Here is a 19,861-nt window from a genome sequence, read left to right as displayed (position 1 = left end):
TCCTATCGCCGCCAAGGGCGAGGTAAGTGCAGCGGGACGAAAGAGAGAGAGGGAGAGAGGGGGAGAGAGGGGGAGAGAGGGGGAGAGAGAGAGGGTGAGAGAGAGGGTGAGAGAGAGGGGGAGAGAGGGAGAGAGAGAGAGGGAGAGAGAGAAAGCTAATCTCTACTGCAAATTAGCATTAGCATCAGCAGAAGCAGCCATGCGTGGTCAGTGGAGACCGACTGTGGAGAATCGCGGAGCAGCGATTTAACAGGACACCGCGTAGCCGGCCGCCAAGGTTATCTCTTACATCCTGTCCGGCCGCGCCTTGGGACCCGTTTGCGGTCGCGGCCCTTGTTAGATTTCAGAAGCGGTTTGTAACTGAAATGGAGCCCTGATTCTGGGGGACTGCGCACTCCGCAGCGTCTCACATCTGGGCGAACCGAGACCGTCTCTCTCTCTCCCAGCCCCCCTCGCTAGCTCCTAACGTTTTGAGCCGCTGCTGCCCCGCCCTCCCTCCCTCCCTCCCGGCTGGTTGCGCTGTCCCCTCAGCCGAAACGAACGGCGACTCATCGCTGGAGGTCCTGCTGGCCGAGCCGTGTGGGCAGCTGTGCTGGATCTAGTGTGTGTGTGTGTGTGTGTGTGTGTGTGTGTGTGTGTGTGTGTGTGTGTGTGTGTGTGTGTGTGTGTGTGTGTGTGTGTGTGTGTGTGTGTGTGTGTGTGTGTGTGTGTGTGTGTGTGTGTGTGTGTGTGTGTGTGTGTGTGTCCGCTGAGAGGCTGCTTTTCACTCGCCACGCTTGTCCTGCTGCCGCCCCTGCCCTCAGCCTCTCATTGGCTGTCTGCCTCACCGCTCCACATGGAGGAGGACGGCTACTGACACACACACACACACACACACACACATACACTACACTACACTACACACACACACACACACAATTACAGTACACACAAGCTCAGATTCATCACACATACTCACACACATCCTCTCTCTCTCTCTCTCTCTCTCTCTCACACACACCTCACACACTCACTCTCACGTACACGCACACACACACACACCCACCCACACACACAGACACAGTAACACACAGATGACATACTCCAGCATATGCCAGCCCGTCTCCCTGGCCTCCGCCCCCCCCCCCCCTCCCCCCCCCTCCCCCCTGTCATGCCTGCATGTCTCACCTCACCATCCAGCTACTTTGTAAAATTGTTGTCACTTTTTTGTGTTCTTACTAAAACTATCATGATGGAATATGGGGTCTGAGATTGGACCTCAAAAAAAATAGTTTGAGGTAAGTCATGTTCACTTTGGCTTCCTTCATCGGTGTGATTGTGTGTTTATGGTGGTGGTTTTTTCATTGTAGCGCTCACATACAGTAGCTATCATCTTATGCTTTTGAGCTTTTAGATCTGGTGTTTCATAGTGGCTGCGGTTTAGATGACTGCGTCGTGTGATCTCAGTCATCCATTTTGTTTCTGCTTGTTTCACAGTGTGTTCCCTGCTATCCTAATCCTCCCTGTCACATCCTGGTATTATTAATGCATGTGTGTGTAGTGTCTACCTTACTAGCTCAGAACATTTAATGCAATAGTAGTAATGCATTACAAACATATGTGTATTATAGTATGTAATCATTAGTTCTTGATTTCCTTTTCGGTCTAGCTTGGACAAGTAGGATTATATACTCTTACCTGTCTTGAATGTTTCCTAGAGGTGAATGTTTTAACAGAGTGAATTGGCTGGGAGGAGGAGGAGGAGGAGGAGGAAGAGGAGAAAGAGGGGAAGGAGGAGGAAGAGGAGGAGGGTGGAGGAGGGGAAGGAGGAAGAGGAGGAGGAGGGGAAGGAGGAGGGACAGGAAGAGGAGGAGGAGGAGGAGAAGAGGAGGAGGAAGGGGGAGGAGGAGAAAGAGGAGGAGGGTGGAGGAGGGGAAGGAGTAGGAGGAGGAGGAGGGACAGGAAGAGGAGGAGGAGGAGGAGGAAGAGGGGAAGGAGGAGGGACAGGAAGAGGGGGCGGAGGAGGAGGGGAAAAGGAGGAGGAGGAAGAGGGGAAGGAGGAGGGACAGGAAGAAGAGGAGGAGGAGGAGGAGGGAAAGAGGAGGAGGAAGGAGGAGGAGGAGGAAGAGGGGAAGGAGGAGGGACAGGAAGAGGGGGCGGAGGAGGAGGGGAAGAGGAGGAAGGAGGAGGAGGAGGAAGAGGGGAAGGAGGAGGGACAGGAAGAGGAGGAGGAGGGGGAGGGGAAGAGGAGGAAGAGGGGAAGGAGGAGGGACAGGAAGAGGAGGAGGAGGAGGAGGGGAAGAGGAGGAGGAGGAAGAGGGGAAGGAGGAGAAGGAGGAGGGACTAACTCATTTTATTGCTGGATTGATTAGGCGCTCGGTTTTCATTGATTGGCCGTGATTATTTGCTCAAGCTACTCTTAGAATGAAATCAATCAATTCACACATCTTTATTATTCTCTGAGGAAACTGTGGTTCAACCTAACCAGGGTACTTTACATCATTTCACAGCCTTGCCCTGATTCTCCTGCAGAAAGGGGATATTAGAAATTCACACAGATCTTAGTGTCTTATTGAAACCTTTTGCAGATATGTCACCAGGGAAGAGAAGGCTATGAAGCACAGAGCAGGATTCACCCTGGAAGAACCATAGATTCATGGTTATTCACCGTCATCACAAACATTCTCTTTAGCTCCTCCTCCTCTTCCTCCTCCTCTTCCCCTCCTCCTCCTCTTCCTGTCCCCTCCTCCTCCTCTTCCTCCTTCCCCTCCTCCACCCTCCTCCTCTTCCTCCTCCTTCCCCCCTTCCTCCTCCTCTCTCCTCTCCCTCCTCCTCCTCCTCCTCCTCCCCCCAGCCAATTCACTCTGTTAAAACGTGTTGTTCCTCCCTCTGCATATTAAAGAGCAGCTATAATGGAGCCGGTAATGATTTGAAATCACCATCGTCTGCAGAGCGAGGGTTCAAATGGAACCACTTTCAAGTGAATGAGCTTTTATAACTGTGGGGGCTTTAGTGAGGTAGAACTCAATTAGAAGATTTTATCATTTTATTGAAATGTCTGGGTTGGGCTGGAGATGCTTTTACCAGTAGGTTGTCCATTGTCTGTCTTAGAAAGTTTGCAGAATACTTATCTCTTTCTTAACTCTTCCTTGATGACTTAAATTTAAAAAAGATATTACTTAGAGTACATCTTTTATCTTTGTCTATGATGTTTTCACATTTTAGAGAGTAGAGAATGGGTAGAATCTGATGGAAAGGAACAGGAATAAGAGAGAGATTGAGACTTTGTTACACACACACACACACACACACACACACACGCACACACACGCACGCTCACACATGCGCACGCGCCACATATAGCCTATAACTGATGAAATGGGTGATTTGGGTTAATTGGGGGTCTTGGCAACCCCCTCTAATGCAGTGACCTGCTTCATTAGAGAAGTAACCTTCACCCCTCTAACTGACTCAGAACGGCGCCACGCTGGGGATCCCCCACCAGAGCAGTGTGAATCCCTCCCTGTGTTTACACGGGATCGCCACGAGTCCCCAAATGACAGCTTGCTGCCGTCACCGTTCAAACACGCCCCCAAACTCACCAATGTAAAGAGACTATTTACTATATACACAGAACCGGGAGCGCACGAGTCAACACACGTACAGGAAGTTTGCTCTCCTGTCCTGAACATGTTATGTCGTCATCAGCGCGCAGAAAGGAACGTTTAGGCCGGGCCTCTGTGGAGGCGCAAGGCGTGCTCTTCAATCAATCAAAGCTTTATTTGTATAGCGCATTTCATACCCTGAGGCAACACAACGCTCTTTACAGAGAACAAAGGAGGTGGGCATACGACCCACCCCTACATATTCCAGAGGGAAGCAAAAAACCAGTAATCACCCAGGGGCCAGATAAGTGAGCTGTAGAAGTTCTTCCCTGACCCCTCTCAACGAGGCGATGGAGCGAGCTCCTGGAGTGCTCTGTCTATTCTATTGTCCTGCAGAGTGTCGTTCAGAGCCTATGAAGCGCAGCTGTCTGATCATACTGGTGTATAATGTGTAACCGGACCCTAATGTCCCCCCCCCCCCCCCCCTACAGGATCATTCAGAGTTACGTGCTGAGAGAGGAGACGGGGGCTCTGTCCACCGAGGCGTCGGACTTTAACAAAGCCAACTTGGGCCGGCGGGGGGGCATCATGGCCTCCCTGTACACCTCCCACCCGGCCGACAGCGGCCTGACCCTCGACCTCTCGCTGGAGATCAACAGGAAATTGCAGGCCGTCCTGGAGGACACGCTGCTGAAGAACATCACTCTCAAGGTGGGTCCCCCCCCACCCCACGTCGGCTCCCCGAGGGGGAAGTCAGCTTGTTAAATCCACCCAGCTGGTCCAATCTAGGTATGAGCGCGTTCACGGTAAAAGGGGAGGTATTTGCACTAAATAACCAATAGTTAGTGTGGATATTAGTGTGGATATTTGGACACTGACGGGGCTAATAGTGTGGACGGCAAGCACGCATAACCACCACCATCCACCGCATTTTACACAAGAGGAGCAATACTATAGAAATATGAACTATGATTTGTATGTTCTCCGCATCACCCACAGCCTACATGAAACGAGGCAAAATGCAAATGCTTTGCCTGCATAGCCTACAGTCTGCGGGACTGTAAACGCAATAAAAAAAATAGGGTTCAAGCAGCTGACATTCCGCAATCTGTAGATGTATCTAATATCAGGGAAAGACAGGTTTTGTCAGTCTGTAAACAGAAACGGAGGTTTCCCCCTCCCCATTTATCTCTCTCTCTCTCCCTATTTATATCTGTCTCTCTCTCTCTCCCTATTTCTCTCTCTCTCCTTATTTCTCTCTCTATCTCTTTACCTATTTTTCTCTATCGCTCAACCCCTTATTGTTCTCTCACTATCTCTCCCTATTTCTCTCTCTCCCCCATCGCTGTCTCTCCCCATCTCTCTCTCCCTCTCTCTCCCTATTTCTCTTTCTCCTTATCGCTCTCTCTCCCTATTTCTCTCTTTCTTTCTTTCACTCTCTGCCTGTTTATCTCTGTCTCTTTCTGTATTTGTAAAACACACACACACACACACACTTTCCTGTCACTGTTCTCTTTTCAGATCATTGTGAATTTGTCTTTCTGGACAGTGTGTGACAGTTATTGTCTCTCTAAATTAGTGTGTTCTCCCTCTCTGCGTATCCCTGTCTGTCAGTTTGCATTCTTCACTGAATTAAATTGTCATTTTCTGTCACTCTGTCACTGTCTCTCTTTCTCTCTCAACTGCTGTGGCATGCCAAATGTTGTCAACACCTGCCAGACAGACAGACAGATGGCATCATCGGTCTGTCTGTTTTTTGTTTGTTTTCTGTCTGTCTGGCTGAACAAGTCTTAAGACCAATGACATATCGGGTACTAGTACTGTGTGTGTCCTGCATTCATGACGCCAGTGATCTAGAAATGTAAACACTTGCTTGAAATGTTGAAAAAATGCTCTTACTGCCAAAAACTTTCCTTCCAGCGGTCTGTAAAAAGTCTTCCTAAACAAACCTCACCATTTGCACACTGAGTATTTTTTAATTCGCTCACTGAAGTTCCATATGGGATCTTAATGTCCGATGCCATTTTCCAAGATAATTGATCGGTCAGCGGGCAGTGTTTCATACGTTTTGATCCGTAATCTGGAACCTGCCCCGGAGCAGGTTAGTGCGGCAGTATAAGTTACCATGGCGATATAGCACGGTGAAAAGTGATCCACCTTTGTGATACAGATGAACCAGGTTTGAACCTGAAGTTATCGCGCTAACCCTGTAATCCTGTTTGGTAGTACAGGGCTCTGGCATAGTGACATCAGGCCACGCCACGGGGCCACCACTTCCTGTCTCTCTCCCTGGGTGTTATTGGCATGGTAAACATGCATTTACATTGCCAAAACAGAAAGAGCCCCCCCTCCCCTATTTATCTTTCTCTCTCTCTCTTTTCCTATTTCCCTCTTTCTCTCATTTCCTATTTCACTCTTTCTCTCTTTTCCTATTTCACTCTTTCTCTCTCTCTCTCTCTCTCTCTCCCCCTACACTATTTCTCTCTCTCTCTCTCTCTCTCTCTCTCTCTCCCTCTCTTTCTCTCTCTCCCTATCTCTCTCTCCCCATTTTTCTCTCTCTCTCACTCTCTCTCTCCATCTGTTTATCTAAATTCCATTTTCAGTTCCTTGTGAATGTGTCTTTCTGGACAGTGTGTGACAGTTATTGTCTCTCTTTCTAAATGAAGTGTGTTCTCCCTCTCTGCGTATCCCAGTCAGTTTGCATTCTTCACTTAATGAAGTTGTCCTTTTCTGTCACTCTGTCACTGTCTTTTTTTCTCTCTCAACTGCAGTGGCATGCCAAATGTCTGCCAGACACACACAGACACAGGCAGACAGGCAGACAGGCAGGCAGACAGACAGACAGACAGACAGGCAGACAGACACGCAGACACACAGACAGTCAGGCAGACAGACAGGCAGACAGGCAGACAGGCAGGCAGGCAGACAGACAGACAGACGGCATAATCGGTCTGTCTGTCCTGTCCCTCTGTCTTTCCGTCTGTCTGGCCGAACAAGTCTCAAGACCACTGACATATCAGCTACTAGTATACACCCTGCAGTCATGACGCTGGAGATCTAGAAATGTAAACCCTTGCGTGATGTTGAAAAGCGCTCTTCCTGCCCCAAGCTTTCCGTAGTCTGTCTGATACATAGACATTCTAACTAGCGCAGGAATAAAGCTAGCATTCAGGATATAGGCTGGTGTTCAGTACCGTAGTGTTGAGGAAGTAGGCTTGTGTTCAGCACGCTTACTAATCACTTCTACTACTCTACCCTTCCTCGAGGTCAGCGATGTTGTTTATAAAACACAGCGGTATGTAATCTTATCCCCACTGACTTCACGGCGTTCAGCATCACCATATCAGGTCAGGGACTACCTCCAGGGAAGGGAGGATTCAGAGAAGAGAAGGGCCTTGATTGGTCCGTAGACATTCTAAAGGAAGTGTTCAACGCAACAAGCCAACTCCCTTTCAAAAGAGTTCCAAAACAATGTCGGCCATGTCAGTTTGAGGTAAACGGCATGAGTGAGACAGTCCAGTATATGGGTTAAGCAACACAAGGTAGAAGTGGGACACGGCGTGCCACGATATAATGTTACAGCTGCAGCATGCTACGATATATAATGTTACCGCTGTCGATCAATGCAATCCTGCGAACGGCATGTCACGGCTGAAAACGGTGGCCTCGATAGCTTTGAACGAGACATGGTATCAGTTCTTAGTGTGACCTCACTACCCCCTCACCCTAGTGGGTAATGAGGGAAAAAAAAAAATGTTAAAAATCGTCCAGTTCAACGTAGGCCGTGGCAGTGGTCGTCCCCAAGAAGGACGTCACGAGGAGCCCCCTTGTGTGACCTAGGTTTGACCCATTTCCTGGTACCAGACGGAGACCAGCGTATGAATGGAGAATGTACGGTTAGAGGACGAGAGGCAGAACAGCTTGTGATTGGAGGATGTTGGAGGACGAGAGGGAGAATTCCAGAGCAGTGGTTCTGAATCCCCCGGGGTCTGGCTGGTGATTACTGTCTGCTTCCAGGATGGGGACGCAATCAAGCAGTCTCAGGGGACAGAACAGCAGCTGGGCATCAATCCCTGCCACAAATACTGCCATGCACCCTCTCGCTCTCTCTCTGTCTTTCTCTCTCTTTCTCGTACTCTCTCTCTGTCTTTCTCTCTCTTTCTCTCTCTGTCTTTCTCTCTTTCTCGTGCTCTCTCTCTGTCTTTCTCTCTCTTTCTCGTGCTCTCTCTCTGTCTTTCTCTCTCTTTCTCGTGCTCTCTCTCTGTCTTTCTCTGTCTCTCGTGCTCTCTCTGTCTTTCTCTCTCTTTTTCGTGCTCTCTCTCTGTCTTTCTCTCTCTTTCTCCTGCTCTCTCTCTTTCTCTGTCTCTTTCTCGTGCTCTCTCTCTCTGTCTTTCTCTCTTTCTCGTGCTCTCTCTCTGTCTTTCTCTCTCTTTCTCTCGCTGTCTTTCTCTCTCTTTCTCGTGCTCTCTCTGTCTTTCTCTCTCTCTCTTTCTCGTGCTCTCTCTCTGTCTTTCTCTCTCTCTCTCTCCTGCTCTCTCTCTCTGTCTTTCTCTGTCTCTTTCTCGTGCTCTCTCTCTGTCTTTCTCTCTCTTTCTCGTACTCTCTCTCTGTCTTTCTCTCTCTTTCTCTCTCTGTCTTTCTCTCTCTCTCTCCTGCTCTCTCTCTCTGTCTTTCTCTGTCTCTTTCTTGTACTCTCTCTCTGTCTTTCTCTCTTTCTCGTGCTCTCTCTGTCTTTCTCTCTCTTTCTCGTGCTCTCTCTGTCTTTCTCTCTCTTTCTCGTGCTCTCTCTGTCTTTCTCTGTCTCTTTCTTGTGCTCTCTCTCTCTGTCTTTCTCTGTCTCTTTCTCGTGCTCTCTCTCTCTGTCTTTCTCTCTTTCTCTCGCTGTCTTTCTCTCTTTCTCGTGCTCTCTCTCTGTCTTTCTCTGTCTCTTTCTCGTGCTCTCTCTCTCTGTCTTTCTCTGTCTCTTTCTCGTGCTCTCTCTCTGTCTTTCTCTCTCTCTTTCTCGTGCTCTCTCTCTGTCTTTCTCTCTCTTTCCAGCTCACAAAAACTTGCTTTGACTCCTTTTCTCATTAATTTCATTGCCTTTTTCGTCTGCGTCTCTTTCTCACACCCCGCTCTGTTTCTGTCTCCGTCCCAGGTCTCCTGACCTAGAAAGAGAACGACTCTGAGAGACCTCCCATAGAATCGTACCAACATAGAATATTATACTGTTTAAATGAGTCAGTTTCCTAATGTTTCTCTCTCTCTCTCTCTCTCTCTCTCTGTCTCCCCCCCCCCCCCCCCTCTCTCTCTCTCTCTCGCTCTCTCTCAACAGGAGAATCTCCAGACCCTAGGGGCGGAGATCGAGAGACTTATTAAGCAGCAAAGAGAACCAGATGATGGGGCGAGAAGGAAGTGACACGTGCCAGATGACAGGAAGAAGAAGAAGTGCTGGACCAAGTGAAGAGGGAATAAGGGGAGTCTCCATCCATCATGTTTATGCCACAGCGAGACTCGAAATGAGACACACACACACACACACACACTCAAATGCATCCATTGTACATCCTCGAACCTTAAACGAGGGACCGATTTGAATGTTTAAGTGCCAGTAGCGCCTGTGTTCTTCTTGAAGACCCCCACGAGGTCATCTTCTGTCCGATGAGGGAGGGGCTTACAGTACTTCACCTGAACAATCAGTGGTCCGTCCACGTCGTCTCCATCACTAATAGGATTGGATGTGTGATCGTCTGACCAATGGGTGGCTGCGCTGACCTCCATTCAGCTCACCCACTATGCTCCTGGCCAATAGAAATGCAGTGCATTCGACTCACGCTAGAGCAAACAAGTTGGCCGGACAGTCCTGTTTGACCAATCAAGAGAGGAGACCGACCCCATGGAATGAACAATCCTGGACATCCATCTTAAAAACAACACTAAAAACAGAAGAATACATGAACTTGTACACCAATCTAATGCCAATGTTAAATCAACTGTGCAAAAAAAAAAAAAAGAAATTCAACAACGGCAACCAATGAAGCTAATTATTTGGTACCTGTCCCAAACCAACTCTGTGTCATCTTAATGCACTTCCTCGAGCCGGAGAGTTTGAAGTCCTCCAGTGTCTACGTGCCGAAGGGATTTCTTTCGCTTTGTTAATGTCTGCGTACAGCCCAGGCCAGCATGCTGGCTTCCCTGTCCTCCGGAAGTCCTTCGTGCCAATCGCTGAACGTGTTGTTTAATGACCCGCTGGCGTGGGTCATTAACTAGACGTCTGCTCCGTCGCTGCTCACACTCCCTGGATGCCTTTGCACCATGTCCTCGTTTCCCCCCACTCCAGAAGCCCCTGTAGCAAAGGACCTAGATTTGAAATGTTACAGGACCCTTGAGCATAACTAGAATTCTTTTTGAAATATTGACACCCAATTTTTCGTTAAATTTGAGTTTTTAGTGCCCCCCCCCCCCCCGAGTGGGGATTCTCCTGTTCAGTCTACATTCTGCGTATCACTAAAGACCACCTCTGCACTTGCCAGTCAATGATTGAACATGATTTATTTATTTTGTACGTTGTTCTTGCCATTTATTCGAAATACATTGTAATGAAATCTGAATGTTATTTTAGAGTATTGTTCTTTTTGGAGGTCATGTCCAAACCTAATTTCTCTTTATTCTTTTGTCCAGTCGCCAAATTTCTATTTATTTGATTTTATCTGTGATACAACCCAGGCCCTGTAGTGCATGGAGGTTAGTAGCTAGTTTAAACGGCTCTGAGGGGGAGAAGGGTACCGCTATCCTTAATGGCGTCATCTGAAGAGAGCCAGTGGAATGAGCCTATGTAAATATCCGGGGTAAAAGTGCAATTCTGTTGTAGTTATAGGTTCTTTCTCCTGTGTGTGTGTGTGTGTGTGTGTGCGCGTGTGTGTGTGTGCGCTTTAACTGGCGTGTAAGCCTGTGTGTGTGCATGACTGTTTGGGGGGGTGGGGGGGGGGGTTGCGTTAAGGTGTGTGTGTGCGCGCGTTTGTGTGTGTGTGTCTGTCTTTCTGTCTGTGTGCACGTGCGTACTCGTGTGTGTCAAAGGTGTTGACCCTGAGGACTGTTGCCCGGGCGTCAACATTTCCATGTTGAATGAGATCAGAGTTGACACACCTGCAGCACAGTGGCTGACCCAGGCTGTTTGGAGTGCACATATATCATATCAGTCACTAACATGAAACTTCCTGAGGCGTGGCTGCATTATCGTACACACACATGTACACACACACAAACACACACACACACACATACATACACACTCCAGTATGAAGGACACACAGACAGCATTCCGATGAAGGACCAGCTGTGAGTGCGGTCTTACAGTACTAGTTTCTGCTTGTGTCCCTGTATTTATTCATTCAAACTAAACTATTGTGAGGAAGTCGCCCACTCTCTTTGATTTGGAGGAATGTGTGTGTCCCTCATTGGTTCATACGAATCAGATGGGTTTGGGGTAAGCATGTCCAAGAGCAAGTTAGGTATCTGCCTATGTTTCTTACACCATCCCCTTCAATTGAAAGTGAACAAGTGCACATTACAGAGAGCTGGGTGGAACATGACATTGTCCAGTAGGTCTACAGTCCCCAACCTGAGCTCGATATCGATTCTGTTTTGAAAAAAGGAAAGTTAATTGACATGCTCTGTTGCTTGGCGACCACGGGAAGTACAGTATCTATGGGCCAACACTAGTTTGAGTACACTTCAGTCACACGCTTCCGTACTTAACCTTGAATTGAACACCTTGAACACCAATGTTGCATCAGCCGCTTGACACATATCAGTCCACACGCAGCCCATGGGTCGTCGGCGTATTCTGTTTGGCGCCGAGCAATCGAAAATGAATTACAAACTACTGTACGTGATTACATTAACATTCTGAAAAGGCTGGCGAACTTCTCATCATCGTGCACTACGAGCCCCGACAGCGTGGGCCGCCGGCCTCCACACCTGGCAGTTGTTTTGAAGGCTGCTGGGATGAACGCGTCATTCTGAAGTGGCAATACTAAACCCATTTGTGATTTGAACTAGTGGTGTAGTGCTCTCTCTGGTGAATGTATTTCCCTCATGTTGTGCATTTTGAAGCGTGATTATAAAACACTCGCCCTTGTTTTGTCCAGAGAACAACCACAACATTGCAAGAACAACAATGCAGTGTTCAGTGAAAAACGACAGGCTGTATTTGCCTGGGACGCCGGTAACTTCTAAGTCTATCAAAAGAGAAATATGAAAAACTAGAGTGTAGGCTATGTTCAACCAACCTTACAAAAAATGAAGAGATATTGTTTGACTATTTGAAAATTGATGTGAAGTGACTAAAGCAAGATGTCTGTGTTCTCTGTTGACTCGTCGGCTGTCTGATATGCTACCAATGCTCTGTATAATTTGGAATATTCCAACTGTGATTATATTATACATTTGTAGATATAATATTCTATACAATGGTCAAATGTTTTTTTTTCAAGGAACGCTGATCCTGGAGTAATTCTGTATATATGGTGTTGACAGGGAATAAAAGATCAATCTCTTTTTCTCTCTACATTCTTGTCTTGTGTTGTACATGTATTTTATACCGTTGAACTAACTGACAACACTGCATGTACCCTCCATTTGACACAAGAACTGACCGGAACATTCAGGTCAGGTAGGAAAGTTTTTTTTTTTTTTTTGTCCATTTTATACAGTTAATAACGTATCTTTCCAACTACAACACACATCCACACCCATATCAGGTGTGCAGGTAATGTATTTTAAATATTTACAGACATGAGGTATGTTTTCTTTTTAGACAGTGCAAACAAATGTGTGACATTACAGGCCCCATGCACAGTATACATACAACAAACCTATACTGGTAGTAGGGATACCGAACCCTTGCCCTTTCCTTCCACCCACCGGTCGAACGAGGAGCTAATGACACCTTTGGTCCAACTTGGCAGAGGTTTGACTCCTGCTTAGTCAACTCTGCCTGATAAGAGAACCAAAAATGTAATCTCCATGTTTGTAATGAATTGTCTTTTAATTAGACGTTAACTGTGCTTAAGGTATTCTAACTAAGTCAGATTTATTTGTCACGTACACATCATACATAAAACCTGCTATCAAAGGAAGGGTTGGACATCAGCACCTACTTTAGGGTTCAGAGTTTGTACCTTTATACCAGGGTTCAGGGTTATACCTTGCATACCAGGGTTCAGGGTTATACCTTTATACCAGGGTTCAGGGTTATACCTTTATACCAGGGTTCAGAGTTTGTACCTTTATACCAGGGTTCAGGGTTATACCTTTATACCAGGGTTCAGGGTTATACCTTGCATACCAGGGTTCAGAGTTTGTACCTTTATACCAGGGTTCAGGGTTATACCTTGCATACCAGGGTTCAGAGTTTGTACCTTTATACCAGGGTTCAGGGTTATACCTTGCATACCAGGGTTCAGAGTTTGTACCTTTATACCAGGGTTCAGGGTTATACCTTGCATACCAGGGTTCAGGGTTATACCTTTATACCAGGGTTCAGGGTTATACCTTTATACCAGGGTTCAGGGTTATACCTTTATACCAGGGTTCAGGGTTATACCTTTATACCAGGGTTCAGGGTTATACCTTTATACCAGGGTTCAGGGTTATACCTTGCAGACCAGGGTTCAGGGTTTGTACCTTTATACCAGGGTTCAGGGTTTGTACCTTTATACCAGGGTTTAGGGTTTACACCTTTATACCAAAGAGGGCTTCCCTTAGTCCTGAGGGGGGGTGGGGGCATTTCAGTCGAACAGTTCAGTCGCAGGACAGGGCTTCTCATCACACGTGTTTTTCCAAACAACCCCTGATTTTGTAGGCCTACATTTATACCCGCACTGTCAAAGAGCAATAATACTAGCCAGCTTATAACCATAACAAACACAGCAGTGTTTACTCTGTACTTTCCCAAGCGAACATCTCCTCCTTCCTTTCCGGCCCAGACACAACACACACACTCAAGTTCTCTAGAATACAAACCTTCTTTCCCCCTGGTCATCGTAAAAATCACTGGTCTGTCAGTGGATTGGTAACAGCGGTGAGAAGCTAATGTTTTCAATTATCCTAGCGTGACAAAAATGTCCTCAAGCCAGGGGACGAAGGAAGGTCGCATTTTTGGAGAAATTAAACGGGGGCAATACACAAACAAATTCAATATTTATACCCATATTGTACCTACATGCAGGTTGCAAGCTTATTACCAAGGACTATAATGGTGACGGGGGGGGGGGAGGGTGCTTGTACTTGTACATCAAGCTGCCTCACGCTAAGGAATCAGGAGATGGGCTCCTGCCCTATGGGCCACTGGGCTCCAGAACCACTGGTCCTCAAGGCTACTTACTTCATAACGGTGACTTGCTCCTTCCAGTCTTTCAACGTCATGTAGGCCTAGTTCCTCTTTATGTTCAGAGCTGTTAACTTCCTCTTAGACAAAATGTTTAATCAACCTACTAACCTTTTCAACATGTCAATAATCATGCACCGCACAGTACTGATTACTGAGATGCTGAAAAGGTTCAAGCTTTAAAGGAGTAGTAAAGGGAAAATGCATGTTTAGCCCTGTTTTAAGGTTACTTATGATCATTATATGTCAGAACGCTAACTAACACCCAGGTGAGTTTCTTGTCTTTGAAATCGAGAGTTTAACATGTTTTTGAATGATTTTTCAAGATGCCCACCCACATCCATTGTATGACCAAAACGGTGGTAGAGCAATTATCAGACTTTCTCAAAAGTGCTAGTTTTGTCAACGTTTTGATCTGAACCATTGTATATGATCATAAGTAAAACAGGGCTAAACATGCATTTTCCCTTTACTACTCCTTTAAGAGTTCAGCATTCAAAAGATGTAATAATATTGACAGTTTCTTGGCAGCTGTCCATTATGTGCTAAGTTCCTCAAACTAGACGTTGAGCTCTTTGTAGTTGGAGACTACAGCTGTAGTTGATGTCCTGTTTGCAGGGGGCTCAAGCTGAGCTCAACTAAAAGGCAACCACAAGCACTGTACCCTTATACTGGCTTCAAGCCTAACCCTTATAAATACTGGATTAAAGCCTAGAGCCCATACAAAGAGCATGCCTAGCCTGTATTCTGTCTGTTCTGTCAAGCCCAAGACTTCGTCACAAATCCCCTTTTGAAGCCAAGTGTTTTTGGATGATGTTTTAACCAACTACGACAGATAGTCACCACAATAATACTGTCGTTTTTCCAAGTTGATTCAGAATGTGCGGAGATGGAACTCCAGTATTTTTAGAATGAGAAGCGAGTCTTCCTCCAGGGGCGTCGGAGCGTGCCCAGTTCAAGCATCCCATTCATCCCGATGGGGTATTGCGTAAACTGACAGAGACTATTTCTGGCTCCCTCAGATAAGCGACTCTGACTGTCTTATCAGCCTGGATGACCACCTCTGAATTTATAAACCTCTGCCTGTGTCCTTCTGACATGGAAACCATGACAATACGGCAGCACCCTGGGTAAGAGAACACACACGCACGCATGCACACACAGACACACACACACTCCACTGGTTTGAACACCACACACATATGCACACAATATGTTTCTTCTTAAGGGAGCAAGAACTGTATAAATGCAGAACTGTTATGAGGTTTTTAATGATGAACATTGTTCCTTCTGCTTTTACATTTGATATTTGCCTTATTTTATACCAGTAATTTATATAGCTGGTACCCCCCCGCCCCCCCCATTTCTCCTGCTACATCCCTGCTCATATCACACAACTCGCACATTCCGCCTTAAATAGCTTTTGCTTACTGGGAGAAGCAATACAATATCCATTTCCCAGGAGAACTAATAAAGCAATTATTTAGATTTACAGAGTTATAGGAAATCAATTTGACCTTTTGACCTCTGAGCTTTTGACCCCTGTTATTGCTGTAAACAGGAATGAACTGGACACCAACTATATCTGTTGGTGTGTGAGAGGGAGAGCGTGTGTGTGTGTGTGTGTGTGTGTGTGTGTGTGTGTGTGTGTGTGTGTGTGTGTGTGCGTGTGTGTGAGCGTGTGTGTGAGCGTGTGTGTGAGCGTGTGTGTGAGCGTGTGTGCTGGCGTGTGTGAGCATGTGTGTGTGAGCTTGCGTGTGTGTGTGTGTGTGTGTGTGTGTGTGTGTGTGTGAGCGTGAGCGTGTGTGCTGGCGTGTGTGAGCATGTGTGTGTCAGCTTGCGTGTGTGCATTGTTGAAATTGAATAACTGTATTCGTCTTATCGACAGCCAGGGCGTATGGATGAGCAGATGGAGAGAGAGGCAGGCCAGGTTCATGTGGGGATCTGCAGATGGACAGACAGGTAGCCCAGAGCCTGCTGCCTGCGTCACCTCAACACTGGCGTGATGAAGCAGGAAAAACAAACGCTGGAATTTTATCTCGTCCAATAGCGTCCTCGGGATGACATCGAAAAAAAAGTGTTTGCCGACTGATGGCGCTCCAGGGAGATTGGAGCTCTCCACATTCAGACGTGTAACAGGCCACTATTTTTTACCCCCCATCAACCTCTTGAACTTGTTCTCTCTCTATTAATACACACGGCTAGTCAATTGAACAGGTAAAATTAGCCAGTGCTGTTTTATATTTTTAAGGGTGCACTTGAAAGCCAGCAGGGTGTACTGTAATAAAGTGCTTGTGTTGATTGCCTACAATACAGTACCTACACCAGATGGTGTTTAGGGCAGGGGGGAGTTGTTGGCAAAGCAGAAACAGTTGGCTGTCTAGAGAACAATACAGTGTGTGGGCTTAATCATATTTTCTCTACATGTTAAAACCCCCACGAGCGGCACAAACTGCAGTCCCCGTTGTAAGGAAAAAAACAATTAAGCTGATTTGATGAGGAGAGTAGCTACAGGGGTGAGCTGCATTAGTCAAATGACTTCACAGTCACAGCTGGGCACTTTTGTGGAGAGGTAAAAATCCCCCTGGCCCTGGTTATAATCAATGAATGTGCTTATAGGGAGATTTAAGCTTCAGAAAAAAGAAGCAAGAGCAATTGTCTGTGTCTGAGTGCCTGAGAGTGTGTGCGTGTGTGTGTTTGCGTGTGTGTGCTTGTTAAACCCAGATGTCCCCACAAAGATGGTGAAACAAGACAAATGTGTCCTGTTGGGGCTATTTTGATGAGCCCTTACGGCTTAGGGTTTAGGGCTATGGTTAGGGGTTAGGGATGGGGATTAATGGTAATGTTTAGGGCTTTTCTGGGGTTATATTAGGGTTAGCGTTAAGGTTAGGTTTAAGGTTAGGGTTAAGGTTAGAGTTAGGGGTCAAAGTTTATGTTTAGGGTTAGGTTTACGTGTGTGTGTGTGTGTGTGTGTGTGTGTGTGTGTGTGTGTGTGTGTGTGTGTGTGTGTGTGTGTGTCAACAATGACCATTTCAGAGTCCCTCTTTAAAGTGGTGCAGCCACTTCTATACAGTATGTGACAGTACGTGACATGTGTCCATCTGTCCATGTGTGTCCATCTGTCCATGTGTGTCCATCTGTCCATGTGTGTCCGTTTGTGGCATGAGATTTAGCCAATACCGTTGCCCACCAGTAGAGGGCAGGAGTGATTTTGGGAGAAATCTCAAGATTTCAAGATTTCTTTATTGTTCATACAAGTATAAGTCAGTAACATGCTTGGGTTCTCGCTACTCAGCCTCGCACCAACAACAGAATAATAATTCAGCAAGACTGTCTGTAGAAAAGAACAGACAGAGCAGCACACGTAAAATGAAAATCAGAGACAAACATTCTTTCATAATTTATCCTGGCCAGTTGAGACAGAACAGCGTTGTGTCACCTGTTCTTTTCTAAAGACAGCCTTGCTGAATGAATTACTCTACCTTTGAGTCCAGCACCATACTTGTTGTGTATTAATTCAAGGTGATTGATACTGTAAGTGATTAATGGAATATGGAGCCACAGAACTAATTGTTATTGTGTAGTAATAGGGGTGTTGTCCGGTTTTGATAGCGACTATATAACATTCGTGCGCTCTCTGTCGTGCGCTCCCCTTGAAGATGGATTGGTGCATGTTCTGGACCGCTGAGAGGACCAAGTAATAAAGAATGCTTTTCTTCAAATACGTACAGTTCTGTCTCCGCCTCCACATGTGTGTCTAGGACATAACAATACTCCTAGTATTCTTGAAGCGCGCCCTACCTCCAACCTATACAATAGGACAGTGCATACAATACAAGAAAAGTGAAAGTATGGTGCGTAAAGTGTGCGTCTGAGTCTTCACAGCCTGAGTCTGAGTGTGTCTGTGTCACAGGCAGGCAGGCAGCAGCCCATGAGTGTCCATTGTTCAATTATCATAAAAAGACATGCAACGTATGAATGTGAATGAATGTTGGTGGTGGTCGGAGGGGCTGATTGGGAGCCACGCTTCTGTCAGTCTGCCGCAGGGCAGCTGTGGCTACAGATGTATCTGACCACCACCGGTATGACTGTGTCTGAATGAATACTGGACTCTGTAAAGCTCTCTGGGTATCATGAAGGGCGCTATAAATCCAACTTGATTGATTGGTTGCTTGGTGGAAAAAGCTGTCGAGGAGCTTACAGGGTTTCATCTTTGTTTATTGGATTGAAGATAGTTTCATATTTACACTTCCTAGTTCCTCTTCCTGTAGTCTTCAACCCGCAGTGAAGTGAGACCAGAGGCCGGAACTGCAGTCACATTCATACAGCTTGTGATGACCATGTAACAAGAGTCTCCTACTTGTGTATCTTGGACTGAATTAAAACAAAGCAGCTAAAATAGAGCATAAACATTTTGTTAAAACATGCTTCTCTCCTTCTCTCTGATCACTGATGTCTGCACAGCCGAAATCTCTATCGATATGCATGCAATTTATGTTAATTATTCTTCAAATGGGTGATCGATGCCTCCATCTGTGAGCCCATTCTACCAAACCGCTCGGATACAAGCTTCCTGCCAAACAAGTAATATCTAATAACCAGGTGGTCCTTTGCCAGGAGCCCGTCGACGATGCTTGCTATGACTGTTGTTTTTAAAAGCAAGGCTTTCACTCGAATATATTAGCTTGGGCAATCATATTTAAACAAGGTTCATTAGATTAAACAGCACAGCTCGATTCTATTCCGCTGTTTTGGACTACTTTGAATGTGCGAGGGAGGGTCTCTTGGGAAGGCGGCATTAGCTGAGCACAAAAACAATACTGTGCGGCTCAAGAGCTGATTAATAAGGCCCAGCTGTGGGCGGAGAGAGAACAGTTCTCCCTTAAGAGCCACTCAACGCTGCTTGTGCTGTTTAGCATGCGGTAATAAGCTTCTCCACAGCGGGTATAGGCTCTGTGCACCAGCTCCACTACTTCCTGAAAGTCACTTGGCATCTTTATTTCCTGTCCTATATGATTGGATTAAGTGATTAATCAGGTGTGAGGCAGACCCAGTGCACACCTGATTAATCACTTAATCCAATCATATAGGACAGGAAATAAAGATGCCAAGTGACTTTCAGGAAGTAGTGGAGCTGGTGCACAGAGCCTATTATCGTGGAAGCATCTATTGTGATAGAGAAGATTATTCACAACATCCATGATGAAATGTATCATCCCTACATTTTGAATGGGTGAGCAGCCACCTGTTCATATACAGGGAAAGATGACCCAATGACCTTTGTAATGACCTGTATGTAATGGGTGCCTAGAAACCAGTATGTAAACCTGGAGAGTCTGTGACCCAAGATGTTGACAAACTTTCTTTCTTTTTTGGATTGTGTGTGTGTGTGTGTGTGTGGGGGGGGGGGGGGGGGGCAGCAATTTGATATACTAGATAATTGTTAATTGATGTGAAGTGTTGGAGATGTGTTATATCTTGTCACATACCTAGATTTGATGACTAGACATTTTGCCACAACAATTACCGGTAGGTCATAATCTGTAAATACAGTACCATCTTGCATTAGGTCTACCGTTGCATTTCAACATGCAACATTATAGTCAAGTTTGTGGACTGTTAGTTCTTTGATAATTTCTTTGAACAACTGGCTACCTTCAGAGAAAATACACAATCAAATATTTAATCATGAGCAGACAGTATGATTGATGAAATGCAAAGCTACTGGGTAATTCATTATGCACAATCTAAATATTTTTCTTGGCACTAAGTTGCAGTGAAAACTGTGTGTGGCAATTAACCCCCCATTCTTTAGTTTCAACTGGTGCTCTGAGGGGTGGAGTTATGGAACTGGAAGCATTATCAGATTCTCCAGGGCTAGGCCTTCTGTCTGGATGCCAGGACCTTA

The 19,861-nt window shown here is 46.2% G+C and overlaps 1 protein-coding gene across 2 annotated transcripts in view; it reads left to right on the top strand.

Moving 5' to 3' along the window:
- Positions 1-10,508, top strand: part of ccdc186 (coiled-coil domain-containing protein 186) — a 32,160-nt gene extending 21,652 nt beyond the window's left edge. For both annotated transcript variants that reach the window (XM_084459695.1, XM_084459694.1), the window contains exons 15-16: positions 4,076-4,295; positions 8,899-10,508. In XM_084459695.1, the coding sequence (XP_084315821.1) occupies positions 4,076-4,295; positions 8,899-8,982 (304 nt within the window). In that variant the 3' untranslated portion in view covers positions 8,983-10,508. The remainder of the gene's footprint in view (positions 1-4,075; positions 4,296-8,898) is intronic.
- Positions 10,509-19,861: the final 9,353 nt, after the last annotated feature.

This window comes from Borostomias antarcticus (genome assembly GCF_949987555.1).
Source record: "Borostomias antarcticus genome assembly, chromosome: 29".
NCBI classification, from domain to species: domain Eukaryota; kingdom Metazoa; phylum Chordata; class Actinopteri; order Stomiiformes; family Stomiidae; genus Borostomias; species Borostomias antarcticus.
The sequence above is the reverse complement of the archived record's forward strand: the minus strand, read 5'-3'. Positions and strand labels throughout refer to the sequence as shown.